This window comes from Nelusetta ayraudi, unplaced genomic scaffold, assembly GCF_046127955.1.
Source record: "Nelusetta ayraudi isolate G7.1 ecotype Tasmania unplaced genomic scaffold, CSIRO-AGI_Nayr_v1 ptg000160l, whole genome shotgun sequence".
In the NCBI taxonomy this organism is placed as follows: Eukaryota; Metazoa; Chordata; class Actinopteri; order Tetraodontiformes; family Monacanthidae; genus Nelusetta; species Nelusetta ayraudi.
In genome coordinates this window covers 106,176-120,769 of record NW_027466210.1, presented here as the reverse complement: position 1 = coordinate 120,769, position 14,594 = coordinate 106,176, and the positions used below count along the sequence as shown (strand labels likewise).

Sequence of the window (14,594 nt, the reverse complement as noted above, 5' to 3'; positions counted from 1 at the left end):
GGAATCGCTGGACTGCGACAAAACCACAGCTGTTCTGGCCAGTTTGGGATTTTTGAGGATAATGGCTTTTTGTAGTCACCTCTTGCAGCTCCTTCATGACTCATTCTCTTTTGAATTAATTATGCAACCAATAAGGCATGGTGGCTTTATGGACTGACTTATTGTTAATGCTTTCAGTCATATGAAAATATCCCCTAAAACACATAAAGCGAGGCACTTGTCATGTCTAAAAAGAAGAAGAAGAAGAAGAAGAACAAACAAAGAAGAAGAAGCACTGAGGGGAAAGAAAAAACAGCCTGAGAAATTAAAACTCTGGACAAAAAAAAAGGGGAACATGCTTCACAGATGAGCATCACAATAATAAGACCTGCAGTGCATCGTGAGAAGCAGAGCACAAAAAGGAAGTAGGGTTGATCAGAGTAAATCATCCAAACGGTTTTCTGCCAGTGAGAGGGTTCCCATAGTCAAACCAAGTGAGTGCAAAAAAGAAAAGAAAAGAACAGGAACACAAACTAAAACCCAAATACTTCATTGATTGCAGTTTTTTTTTTGTCCACTACTTCACAGCATGAAGACGGGGAGAGATAGATAGATAGATAGATAGATAGATAGAGAGAGAGAGAGAGTGAGTGAGAGAGAGAGAGGTGGGGGGTGGAGCTGACAAATTGCATTGAATGGAATGTAACCAAGATCCACAGCACCACATGGGGAGGAAAGGTAGAGTGACATAGCGAGAGAGAAAGAGAGAGAGAGTGGGGGGGGAGTAAGAAAGAGAGAGTGGGCTCAGTAGCTCAGGTTTGGACAGTAAACATCGCAGTTAGCTCGCGGTGATCGAACAGCCCGCCTTGTTGTTATTATTATTATTTTTTTCTTTTTTCTTTTTTGTCTTCTGTTCACTTTAGCAGTAAAAGAAAAATAAAGATCAAGACTGCATGCAAAGCATTCCCATCAAAAACAATGCAGCAAAAAAAAAAAGAAATGAGGTAATCGTTTTTTTTAATAGCATTTTTGTGTTATTTCTAAATAAATAAATTATGATTCAGTCACCCTCCCACGCGCCAAACAAACAAAAAGAAACTATGTATAAAAAATTAAATACATAACCACAATATCTACAGTTAGTAATAAATTATGATTGTTAAATACTTAAGGCATCTCAACTGACAACACCCTGTGTAAACTATGAGGACTTCGTCACAGATGACTCCACTACAGCAGGGGGCAGTGTCAACACTGGCAGTGCACAAACCAGGAAGAATATCAAGAGATTGTGGGACCCTCTGAACTATTTCTTCTTTTTAAAAAAAAAAAGAAGAAAAAAAAAGTAAAATTAATTTAATTTTAATCCTCCTCGATCACAGTGCATAGGACCAGTCCAGGTCCTGAAGGCATCCTCGTCACACATGGCCCCAGTGAAACCAGCAAGACGGAAATGTGTGTGTGTGGTGTGAGTGGGTGTGGACTTGTTTTAACAGCCCAAATGTTTTCCTGTGTGTTTGCTGTCTCGTCTCCTGCGTGTGTGTGTGTGTGTGTGTGTGTGTGTGCACTGCAAGAGCGAACTGCCCCCGTCGCATCACCACCACCACGTTCTACATGTTCTAGCGAAACAGCATAGCAACCAGCGTAGCAACCATGAGGGGAGGTCTGTCACAGGAATACACGAGATCAATACGCAAGCTCTCCTCTTGCTGCCGGAGGGGGGGGGGAAAGAAGCACTGCAGCAGGATGGATCTACATCTAGAAAACGCAACACCGAGGATTTTTTTTTTCTTTTCTGGATACATCTACTGTTACATGTGCTTGTTCTTTAGGCAGTTAGGTAAACATCGACCAGGATCCCGGTGCTGCCACCAAAAGAAAAGGAAAGGAAGGGTTGAACACACGCTACAAGTCAGGGAAAGCAGCCACTGACACCGTGCTCAAAATTGTAATGTATTCATTTTTTATTTATTTTTTTGTCTGTTGTTTGTTAAGTTTTAACTAGATAGTCCCAGCTCAGATTCCACAAAGTCATGCAAAGCCATCTGTGCACCTTTTTTAAGACGTAGAAGCGCTACGGGAACTTGCAGCCCAAAATCAATGGCAGAAAAACAAAACAAACAAAAAAAATACATGCAAGTTTTTAGCACACACTGTTCTGCCCCTGAGCCGGGTGAAGATGCAGGTAAAGGGCAGCTAAGAATCTTCCTCCCACGTTAGTCTACTCTGCATTGCACAACGCTTTTCCTTTTTTTCCTCCCCATCCATTTTTTTCTTGTTTTTTTTGGCTTTGTGTTGTATAAGAACTCAAGTGGCCATGCCATTCATCCGCAGCAGGTAAATGTCAAGGTGTTGCCCCCAAACCACTTGGAACAAACACGCTAGCACTCTCCGGCCAAGCACGCATTTGTGTGACACACTCTCCACACATACAGACACACGCACACACGGTCTTGTGTGCTCAGACCAAGCTACAAGAAAGAGACAGAGCATTTTGGTTAAAAAAAAAAGAAAATACTAAGAAAAGAAAAGAAAACACTTTCTATTTTTATAAAACACACAACGACTCGATCACTGGGCTCGGTTTTCCGTGGAAGCGATAGAGAAGTACTCGCACGACAGCATCGTCACATGACACTGACCACCCGAAAGGTGAATGCACGACCATATTGCAAAAATGTCCAAAGCTGCATGATAGAATTCAAACACTATAGCTAGCTGGTGCTGCGCATCATCGCCCCCCTGTGGAGGGGGGTAAAGGGCGACGGCGCACCGTCACTTGGTTGGTTACTGCTACCCTACGACGACCACAGATGATCTTTTTCGGTAAACATGGCATCAGAGCAAGTAGGTTTTGCTTGTGTGGCACAATATTCATTTTTGATTGAATTGTGTTTTTCCGACAGAGAGAAATATATATATTTATATATATATATATGTGGATAGATATAAAGAGAGAAAGAGAGTAGCCAGCTCATTGTGGGGTTATGCATTTTTCCACCGTCGGGATATTACAGTAAGTCATGGCTTTGAGGACATGCTACACAGTCCGGGGCTACCTACAGTACGACAACACCACAGCGACAACAACCCACTTACAACCAGCAAGCTACAAGTAAACCCTGTGTACATGAGTCTGCGCATTTGTGTGTGTGTGTGTGTGTGTGTGTGTGTGTGTGTATATATGTGTGTGTTTGATTTGCCTCCAGAAGGATGTGCTTCTATAGAAAGAGAGAGCTCCGTGTGGACCCTCGTGCAGTTAGTTATCCTGGCTTGGCTCAGTAAGCGTGAGTCAGAAAAGTGTGGCGATATCACGTGAAGTCTGGAGACATTTGGCAAAAAAGCACCCGAGGTGGGACTAGACGGGGGCGGGGCCGACGAGCCGGGGGCGGGGGAGGAGCGTTGACTAAAGCAGGGAACCACGCGGCGGTGATTGACAAGGTTTGAGGGGGGAGGGGGAGTCGGAGGTCGGTCGGGGGTGGGCTGTTTGAGTCCCATCAGCTGTCGGGGTTCAGCTGTGTTTCGATGTCAACCCGACAGATCGGACACTTCCGGCTGGTGGCCAGCCACTGGTCCACGCAGCCCTGGTGGAAGAGGTGCATGCAGGGTAATCTCCTGGAGGACGGAAAGAGAGAGAAGGAGAAGAAGAAGAAGAAGAAGAAGAAGAAGGAGAAAAAAAAAAGCAGGTTTCAGCGTTGTTGATTGGCATTGACAAGCACGAGTCTGCCGACGACATGTGCAGCAGCGTGCCCACGGACTTGAGTGAGCTCACTCCGGCACGCAGGCACTGCTACTTCTTCTCGTTGACTCATCGGCCTCACGCGCCTGTCGGACAGCTGTACGCTGTAAACCGACACTCTCCCCGTCAACCTTCCCTCCCCCTACCCATGCACTTCCCCTGGCGCCCAGATTTCCCTCCGCGGCAGTTCCTTAAATGAACACGAAGGTGCGTTTAGCTAAAAGACTTGAGTTAAAACACTTAAACCCTCCGGCGGACAGTAAAATGAGATCAATAGTAGCTCCAGTAACGGGCCATTTAATGCCGAGACGCAGCCCGCAGCTAGTTAGCGGCTCGGTTTAGCAGAGTGACAGCAAACAGGTGGGAACAAGCGGCCCGGCTCCGGTGCTCTGTCGGGAAATCTAAATTGTCTTATCCATTGTTGTGTCAGCTGCTTGAAGCTGAATCAGGAAGATTATAGTTGGACTTGTTTTAATGCAGAGACAGTTTAATGTTTCGTGCGTGCGGGCGGTTCGCTGATGGTCAGAGATATATCGGGCGGTTCACACATTATCAGGTCGCTAATGCGGTGACACAAGATCCAACAGCTGTTATGCAATACACCATTACTGTTCTGTCTTATATTCCGAGAAAAAAAAAAAAAAAAAAAAAGACCCAGCAACTTGACAGAGCTAGCAATTACCGAGTCTTTCTGAAACTCCCGGTCGTGTTTCCTAAAGCCTTTGAATCCAAAAAAAACGATGCTTGAGTCAGCGGAGTGACTCACGATTCGCGCCTACCGGGCAGAAAACAAATGGTGCTCGCGGTTCTGTGAAGGGTTTCTGACCTGACGTCTTCACCGTCCTCCAACATGGACAAGCAGATGGTGCATTTCTCATCCACATCTGTCTCCTCCTCCTCCTCCCCGATCTTCAGCTGCAGGGGCTTTCTCTGTACACAGGTCAGATCGGATAGGTTTTAGAGAACAAAGAAAAAAAGCCCACGCTGGATTCATAATAAAGGTTCCACATTATGCCCTTTATCGGATCTTCATTTGTTTCACTGCAGACCCTTGAGCAGTTATCAGATAGGTCAGAAAACAGCATGTTTATTCGTTTATTTACAGGTTCTTACAAAATAAAAGCTCGCTTGTAACTTCCTGCTAAAACTGATGCTCTGTTGGGGTTGAGTGTTGTCTGACCTAGGAGAGGCATCAGTGCCCTTTGTGACATCACAATGAGCTGATTTACAGCAATGTTGTTGGTAAAAAGAAAAGAAGTGATGGATGGACTGTTCTCTTTTCTTTGGAGTTTACAGAAAGGTGACAAACACGTCTGAAAACACTGACATGGAACATTTGAACCGTTGAACCGATGCAATGCTATTGTTTTGACCATGTTACCTTCTTATATTTGTGTGGAAAGGTGAACCTCTCGATGGTTGTCTGAACTGCTCCTCTGCTGACACTCCCCAGTCGGTCCTCTAACTGCAGCAGCTCCTGATAGAGAGAGAAGCAGAGACAAGAGTGGAATTTAACAAATCCCTGTCTTACGAGTTAAATGGAACGGGATTTGAAATTCTCATGCGATGAAAAAACATCTGCAATTTGTGCGACTGTGGAGACAGTTAAGACCACGGCAGCCGCTGAGTGAAGCTACAGATGAAACAGTGTTCTGTCAACTTGCGCCAGAGCTCCCGAATACACTGAAATACACGCTCAGTGGGGCGGCTCTGCTACAAGGCTTTACTGTAATGCATGGACGGCAGCTGGGTGCATGCAGCGTATTCATTGGGCAGTCACTTACCTCGTAACTCTCTCGCACGGCCGTGGCGTGCCGCGATGGATTCAGGCTCTGCAGCGCCAACAGGTGCAGCTGGGGGTAGGGGTAGTTTCTGATCTCGTGCACAACCTGATCAAAAAAAAGAGATAAAACTCTTTGTCACATAGCGGCAATGCTAACAGTGCAGTCAGCACTCAACTCGGTGCTTGAGGTGCAAAAATATAAAAGCTTATCTGCTAAAGAAAATACATTAAGTAATGTAATAATTAGCAGTGGTTGTCAAGTCTTGTCAGAGAGATTTCATGTCTTTTTTTTTTTCTTTGCACCCACATCTTTTGGACACATCCTATCGGTCGAGGGAGATCATTAGCATCCTCTCGATATTCACACAGGAGATGCAAAAAAAAAAAAAAAAAAAAAAAAAAAAAAAAAAAAGAGCGAGAGAGAAGAGGGTGTTATTTAATTTCTGAATTTAAAAATAGCCTGATGACTCACCACTTGTGCAGAGGATGTGTTCCTGGGGAAGTGGTGCATTCGCGGGGAGGCCAGGTAGTGCTGATAGTGCTGCGGGAGCTGCTGGAGCTGGTACTGGTGGTGCGGGAGGCCAGCGTCCACGCTGAGGTCCCTGCGGACGGACGGGCGACAGGATGAGTGTCATGGTCGGCGCTCCCTGACAGCCAAACAGAGGGGACAAGCGGAGCCCCCTTTGCTTATCTCAGACAGGTGACTCACCAGTCGGTGCCCTCGGCCAGGTACCGCTGCTGCTGCTGTGTCATCGGCTGGGGAACATGGAGGGGAGCGGAGTACTCGTAGCCTGAGCGCAGCCTGTGAGGGTTGAGAGGGATACGCTCCTGGGCTCTTCTGCAAAAATCAAACAGAAGAGATCAAATGTTTGCATCCCCCACCACTCCCCCCGCCCCCAACAACCTCCACCCTTTAGCGGCACCACACTGGGGAGGACAGCCTACCTGGAATGCGGGAGAATCCTGCGGTGCTGCGCTTCGAGAAGCTGCTGCTGGATGAGGTATTGCTGGTGTAAGGCCTGAGGTAGGAATGGAGGCCCCGGAACATCCTGGAACTGGGGGGGCGCAGGCAGGGTGGTGAGGGGCGGATGATGTGCCGGGGGCAGGTGGGCGGCCAGGCCGTTCTGCGGCGGCTGGCCGGCGTGTCCTAGTGGGAACTCTGCTGAGATGGGCGCCTGGGGAGAGCCCAGGTGAAAGTGTCGGCACGAGGTAGCATGGCTGTGTTGATGCCTGGTGAAGTGTGCTCCTGGGAGAGGGGGCGACAACGCAAGCGGTCAGGGATTGGAGCCCGCAGAGGCCTGCTGGTGCCTCTCACTCAAACCAGACACGGCGGGAAGGAAAGCGGGACACGCTGACGGGAGGGATGGCAAATACTTTCTGGCAACCTCACGCACGCAAACACGTCACTGCGGGCCCTCGCCGAGTGGATGTGATGGCGGGAGGCTGAATTGGGCCCCGCAAGGTTTTGAAAACCCCCCACCACCCAGATTTATGGGTAAGACTCTCACAGGCTCGCTTCCATGCTGCTAAAGAGTCAAGCTTGGCAGCGAGGAGTCATTTCTTGCGGCTCTATTCTTTATGCAAGCTGCCATTCAATGGGAAGCCCTGAATCCTAGCAACAATGCCAGAGAGCAGCTGGCAGGGAGAGGAGCCAGGATGCCTCCAACCTTTGATTCCCAGGTAGGAATCTTGTCTGTTTTGTATATATTTTTTAAATACTCAATACTTAATCTTGGATTATTTTTGAGTATTAACAGACTTGCGCCATAAACCTGCCTCTACTTTCACTGAAAAAATGCAGGAGTAAAAGTGTGGAAAGTAAACTGCCACCTTGAGTATAAATGATTCTTATTTTTTCAATTCTGGTTCTGACTCTGTTGCTGAAGATCCAGACTTCAACAAGGCACTAACATCATTCAGAGAGATTTCTAGTGCGAGGACATAGTCCTTGAGTCAGTGCTTTACTACATGCTGCCATCCAATGGGATTCCCCGACTTGGTCCAAGGGATGAGGACCCCACGCTGACCCAGTCGCAGGAGAGCCAAACTTGCCGACAAAGCAGCGTGATCAATCTCTGGTCACGGGACCCGTCAACTGTCACAATGGCAATAGCTAAGATGAGAGGAGACAGGAGGCAGACAAGGCGGCAGATGGGAGGGGACACAAATATTGAAACCCCTGCCGATCGACGTCTGAACACGCTGAACACAGACTGCACCCAGTGGGCTGTCTGCACACTCGTTGCGCAGCCCGCAGGGAGGAGGGATCCTCGTTAACAACTTGGGCCGTTTCCAAGATGACCCACAGCGCCGGGGGCTATCCTGGTGTCCACCACTCCCTTTCAATTCCAATGGATCCGGCCTCTAAAATGATGTCTCGTCTCCACAAAAGCGCCCCGATTGCATCGGCCATAAGATGTTCGGCGTCTGCTTCAAACTCCCGCCCGCCGCTCTCCCTTCATTTCAGAGGGGACGCCAGATTGTATATTAGTCCCAGTGAATCAGCGCGGCGTCGGATCGCGACGAGCAATCGATACAAATTACTCTGAGACGAGAGAGGACGGCTGGAGGGAGGCAGCGAGGAGGAGAACAACAAGTTACTACTTCAGGCCCATTATGCTCTACAGCTCTGTGGGAACAGAGGGTCTCGAGGACATGGCTGTGGACAATGTGCTGCGAGGGAATTAACGAGCGCCTCAAGCTGAGTCACGTTAAGACCGGACTTGCTAAACAGAACATGAGGCGACAAGAGTTTGTGTCGCACGAAGCGGGGGGCGGATCTGTTTGCATTCTGTGTCAAAACCCAAGGATCAGCATAGAGCTTTCAAAGGTCCAATCCATCCATCCTCTTGCGAGCATCGCGAACTCAAAAGGTCACGTATAATGCAAAATCGACTTCAATGCACTCATCTGTGTCGGTAGCTTGTCACTGAACGCCGCAGAAATTTGTTTTTAGTAAACGTGTGCTAAAATACCCAGTTCAGGAAAACTGAAATCTGCCACTTGTGATGTCACAAAGGGCAATTTCCCCCGGGAAGGTGTTCGTCCTGCCTAATGAGACCACCTGTGGATACCTTGACTTGATAGCAAAAAGCTATAAATGAGACTCGCTGTTTTCTGGATAATTAAATTCTTCCATTACGGAGATAATGTGAAAATGGGCCCTTCAAGATATATTAAAAATAAAGAATTTGAGAAATCGTCTCCTTTTTATGTTTTCTTTTACTTTGAACAGCCTCAGCTGACGCCGGGTGTCAACCCCCCCCCGCCCCCGACAAACGACAAACTGCTCCTTTAGCTATTGCCATTCTTCCGACGCGTTGTCGTTAGCCTGCGCCGCGCGACGGCCTCGGGACACGGGGATCCGTTGAACCTTGAAAGCCGCGGGCAAACTGAAGACGTCATTTGGCGGAGGAACTGGAGCAGAAACGTCAGACTGGTTTTTGGGAATCGAGGAGTGGAGGCTGTGTGACGCCCTTTGTGTAACGCCCGTGACCCGCTAAGGCCCGACTCGGCGCTCGGCTTGGAGTAAATACCAGATCACTTTGTCTCTGGGCTCCCTCACAGCGTGAGTGTCTGACATTAATATCTGACATATTGCAGCGCTGCCAGCACAGGCTGGCCACTGATGTGACTGTCGGGTTCCCTGCTTTTGATTTTTGCCCTACAGAAGAAAGAGGGAGAGGGGGAAAAAAATAAATAAAATATATATATATATATATATATATATTCACGATTGGTGCAGAGCAAGATCCCCAATGATTCAATCCACCCAGAATTCCGTGCACTTGGCTGACAAACAGAGCCAACGCGCACCTCCCCTCCCCTCATCCCAGAGCTCCTGAACAGGCAGACACCCTCCCCCATGCTTTGGCTGCGGCATGGCGTCCCAGTGTGAGTGACAGCCTGTAAGCCCTGCCCAGCAGCAACTGCAGCAGCCTGACATCGAACCTGGCTCCCTCCCCTCCCTCCCTCACCCCTTCCACTCCCCTCCCCTCCCCTGCCACACATAATCCTGTCTCCTGCATGGTGCGGTGGTCTTCCATCATGTTGCACTGCGAGCTGTTTGCATGCAGCGCGCCCTCTCGAAAGCCCCCTCGGCATGCTGAGCAGGCCTTTTATAATGTAATAATAATAATAATGTATGTATGAGGGAAATGGGCCTCGGTGCTCAGAAGCTGGACTGAAGATCTGCATACAAACAGCACTGCGTTGCACACATGAACACGGACGCACATACACCCACACACATAGAGCGGCTGACCTTGATGTTACACGCCGGTCAAATGAGGACACATGCGGAGCTGCTGCATGAAAGACAAAATGTCTGATGTTGGCGTGTTCAAATGTCAGCAGCGCAGCAGCCACTCCGAGGGGAGTGCAAGCATCGCGGCTGTTAAGGAGTTATTGAGGGGGCTGTCTGAGGGGAGAAGACGAGCGCGAGTGGCGCGCTCGCTGCGTCTCAGACACACCTTGTTTATGCACATACTGTAAATAACTCGGGACTATTTCAGACGCGGCGAACAGATGCGGGACTCAAGTGACTGGAATGCGACAGCCAGCCGTCCTGGGAAGACTTCTTCTCGTCTTAACGTGGAGAGTTGCTGGCGTTACGTCTAAGATAAAAGTGAGTTTGAGATGATTAACGCCGGGGATATTTGACATCATCTCAAAAAGGTGCTGAAATCAATTAAAGTGTCAAGGAGTTTTGTTTTTTAAATCAACGTACATAGTGAGAAGAAATCTAATTTAGGTAGTCACATTACAGAGAATTATTAATATACATTTGATTTGATATGAACGACACAGAAATTAGCTAAACTTTTCTGTGTTCTTAACCGTACAGTTCAGAAAAGTATCCCTTTATGATGTCACAAAGGGTGCAGCGACCTAAATGACACCTCTTCCAGGTTAGTGTGACCATCACTTGCCAAATGTTTGTTCTCTGCAGCTCTATGTTACAGCCTATCTAACTACAACAAACAGTCACCAACAGGTCTAAAAACTCCCAGACAGACGTTGCTATATTTTAAATTTAAAAGGGGTTTGTGTCCCAAACTATGCTGGATTCCATTTCATGGCCTAGATACAGTGGGCTACATTACCAAATGAAGATGTACTTTGTTGTACAATGAGCATTTGCGGTGTTGCAGGAAGGATTTTCTTACATTCCATGAGATGAAGAAGCTATGAAATGTTTAAGTCAGGGTTAAGAACATCGAGACAATAAAACTAAGTACATTCATTGTTGTGTTCTTTTGTTGTTTTTTATGCTTTCAACTGCAATAAACAAGACAGAAATAATGGATTTTCTCATCTTACTTTGTCACTAAGATAATGACTTCTATTACTACTCAACGGGTTAAAGAAAACCCCCAAAATGATGTTTTTAATCTAATATTCCAATTGGATTTAGATAAAACAGACTGTTCCTATGTAGTTTAATGCTAAAATAACCAGCTTACATAAAGAAGGGGCTATTTTCTACATTGCCTGAGGTCGTTTCAAATGTAAACGTACCGCCGATGAGTGGATGAGCGGGCGGGAGGCTGCTTTGTTCTGTACAGGACAGTTGTATGGATTAGGCAGAATGACAGCGTTTCTCATCAAAGGCAAAAACGTTTCGCGGCCAATGTGCCTTTGTTTCACCCCAATGGACAGAACATTTTGTTTGCATCTAGTCTAAAAAGTTAGCAGAGCATCAACTTGAAGAGAATGAGAGCACATAGAGAGTGAGGGGGGATGCCCTCGGTGACAGCACGGTGTGGAGGGGAAGGAACACATGGAAAATCAGCAAAAAGCACACTGAGGGTTAGAAAGAAAACTACAGTCTTTATTGGGAGATATTAGTACGTGTGGCACTGTGTGATAATAGTAATAATAAGCGGAAAATCTACGTCATAACCATGAAAATACCATGCAGATAGAGACCAAAGGCAAGGCCTGGCCATGCTCTCTGTAGGGTTAACAGAACAGAAGCAGCATCCAATGAGTAGATGTGTATGCTTACAGCACAGTTCAGTATAGCAGGGACATCTCTACACAGAGTTTACATTGGAATCTGCCGTTTAATGTGGAGAGAAACAAAATAGTTAAAAAAAAAAAAAAAGTATAAAAAATGACCATGCATTAGGTTCTAATACAAGAACATGAGGTAGAGAAAACCACAACCAAAGAATAAAAAGACATTTTCATTCTAAAACAAAAAAAGGAGTTCTACAGCAGTGCAGGATATACACATCCCTGTAAAATGGATAGCATTCTGGAGGTGTCTGAGGAAACACTCAGGGGCTGTGAATGGCAGTGGACGGACAGAATAGTGCGATTTGCTATTATTTATGTTTATGCTCGACAAAAGAGCCAGAGTCTCGCCAATTTACGGTGACTCATTAAATCAATTCAGCCGGCATGAACAAAGGCCCTCGCACGTGGACCGGGATTATGACCAGCTGTCTGGGATGCCACTATAACAGGTGCAGTGGACCATAAAATGGTGCAAAACAACATTTCACAAATCATCGATCTTTTAGTCTGGAGTGTGTCGTGCCCAATTGGTGAGTTACAGCCGGGCGATTTTTGGAAAGGATGACCGCAGTCGTGACAAAAGCTGGTACAATGCACCTTTGGAGTGAGTCTAAAGGGTGCGTGTGTGTGTGTGTAGTAGTAGTGGTGGTAGGGGGAGAGGGGGGGGGGGGGGGGAATGGAGGCATATTTTTTTTTCGATCAAGCCTGGCTGTAATCGAATCAGCGGTGGCGGGGTGGGGGTGGCGGTTAGAGGGGGATCAAAATGTATCCACTTTACAGAAATTTACAGCAGAATGTAGTCTATCCACACTGAATGGGAGAATCACAATGACAGTCTGTAGTAAAAAAGTCTAATGCTACAATGGGTTATTCACTGAAGAGCAACATGACAGTTTTTGGTTTAGGTAAAGACAAACTGCTTGGTGTGTTTCTACAGGAGGTGTTATTCTTTAGTTACACAGAAGGATACGGCATGAGTGGGTGCAAGTGTGGTTTGCTTTTTTTTTTTTTTTTTTAATGCCAATGTCGTCTTCAGATGGAAAAAAAGAGGAAAATGAGGAAGAAGGGGGGTTTCACAATACAGCTAGATGCAGAGAACAGGCAGAGGCTACGGCAGACAGCAGCAGATGATCGTTAGCTACACAATGGAGGGGGGGACAAAGGTCTGAGAAATGCGGAATGTAGAGCCAGCCTCGATACTATGGAACAGGAAAAAAGAACACAAATAAAAGCACAATGAAATCATTGGTGCTACTGCATGTACTTGTAACAAATGCAAGTCACAGGATCACTAGCACTGCTACGACTACTACTACTACTACTATTATTATTACATAATCAACACAGATAGCCCGCTGCAGTGGAGATTATTTGTTCTTATTTGGTGACTAATTCGGCGTGCGGTTTGCGGGGGTGGGGGTGGGGGCGGGGGGGCACAGATTTGTGCGGTTGGGATTTTCACCGCAACACCAATACCAAGTAACAGCGGCGACGGCGCGGTTTACGGGGATTTTATTAATATTAATATTATTATTATTGTGACGTTTTAGTACTTCAAGAACGTTACATTATTATTTTTTTTAAAGCTACAGATAAAGCATAAACATACAGGTAAATGTCACAATTTCATAGCCAACCATATACGTGTGTGTCGACAACAGCGGCTACACAAAAATAAGGGAGGGGAGGGGAGGGGAGGGGAACGTCGCATGTCATTATCGGCGGTCAAGATGGCCAAATTAATCACAAATCCACAAAGGGATGAGGTGGGATTATTAGCTAAAGCCGAGCTATTAAAATGGAAGTGTCACTCACAAACACGCACGCACACATACACACATACATACATACATACATACAAAAGATGGAAACCTAGCTAGCGGCTGTTATTTGGTTTTATTAGTCGCACCGGATTGTCGCGGATGCACGTAAAAACGCCGCGCGGTGGCGAATGAAGAGTAGCACGCGCACCGCTGAGCAGCTGAAGGGGGATGAAATAAAAGGAGGCAGAAGCGGGGCTGCCATTTGACAGCTGCGCTCACTTCACAAGCGGTTAGGAGGGCCTAAAACGCCCAGACACATGGTCCTTAGACACATTCGTCACTTTAGGTCGTGCCTAAATGGCATTCTGTGTACGGTTTTGGGGCGAAATTCACGCCGTAGCGAGGCTAATGGATGAGCTAACGAGCCCGGACAGCCGCGGCGATGCTGGCTTCTTGCTAGCAGGTGTCAGCTCTGTTTACATCGTTCGAGGACATTTAAAACAGGAGGAGAAGAAGAACGAACGAACGGGGTTGCCGACGAGGTTTTTTTTTTTGGTTAGGGTTAGGGTGGATAAATATACAGAGACCAGTCATACCTCTGTTTCTAACTGAGCCGAAGACGGGGAGAACCAGATATCCGACATGTACTAACACCATCCTGGGTCCTTCTTTGTTGTGTGGGTAGCCAGAGAGACAGATGGTCCATGGAAATGATCCCCTCCAGTCCCCAGCAGATTCAAATGGACAGGCTGCGCCGACTGCACACACCGAGCCGGCTAGCCAATCACTGTAGCCTTTCGAGCAGGACCCTCCGGCTTTGGCACCGCGCTCCACCAATGGGGTGAGAGCGGGGGCGGGGACGTCTGTGTTTTGGATAGTGCTTATTTGAGATTTGACATACATACTACGGAAATAGAGGCCTGCCTACATTGTCAATTGTATGGTGTACATATGTATACATATTCTTCAAGATGATGTTTTCTGTAGGGAAACTTAATTTCGATTTTGGTTGTTCAGTGTAATGTTTTAAGACGAATATGTAAAAAAAAAAAAAAAAAAAAAAAAGTATACAACTACATAACTTGAAATGTGTTTGAGAAAGTTGGCTGGCAAACTGAGGCTCCTTCAACCAATAGCATAACAATGCTGATGTTTTCTAGGTGTCACTGACCTCAGAAGCTCAAGACTTGCCTGACTGGGGTTATCTGGAGAAAAGGCAGAAAAACATACAGGTTCATTGTACTGTCTATCTGAAATGCAGCGGAACCAACAGAGGAGCAAAACGAGTGTCAAAATTGGTTCAGCA

General features: G+C 46.8%; 1 protein-coding gene across 1 annotated transcript; it reads right to left on the bottom strand.

Moving 5' to 3' along the window:
- Window positions 1-1,304: 1,304 nt before the first annotated feature.
- Window positions 1,305-14,142, bottom strand: ark2ca (arkadia (RNF111) C-terminal like ring finger ubiquitin ligase 2Ca). Its single transcript, XM_076013880.1, has 8 exons — window positions 13,885-14,142; window positions 6,447-6,747; window positions 6,211-6,339; window positions 5,974-6,103; window positions 5,503-5,607; window positions 5,100-5,195; window positions 4,545-4,648; window positions 1,305-3,594 (listed from the first exon to the last, which is right to left on the bottom strand). The coding sequence occupies exons 1-8, from the start codon at window positions 13,943-13,945 to the stop codon at window positions 3,477-3,479; spliced, it is 1,044 nt and encodes a 347-aa protein (XP_075869995.1). The 5' UTR covers window positions 13,946-14,142; the 3' UTR covers window positions 1,305-3,476.
- Between the last annotated feature and the right edge of the window lie 452 nt (window positions 14,143-14,594).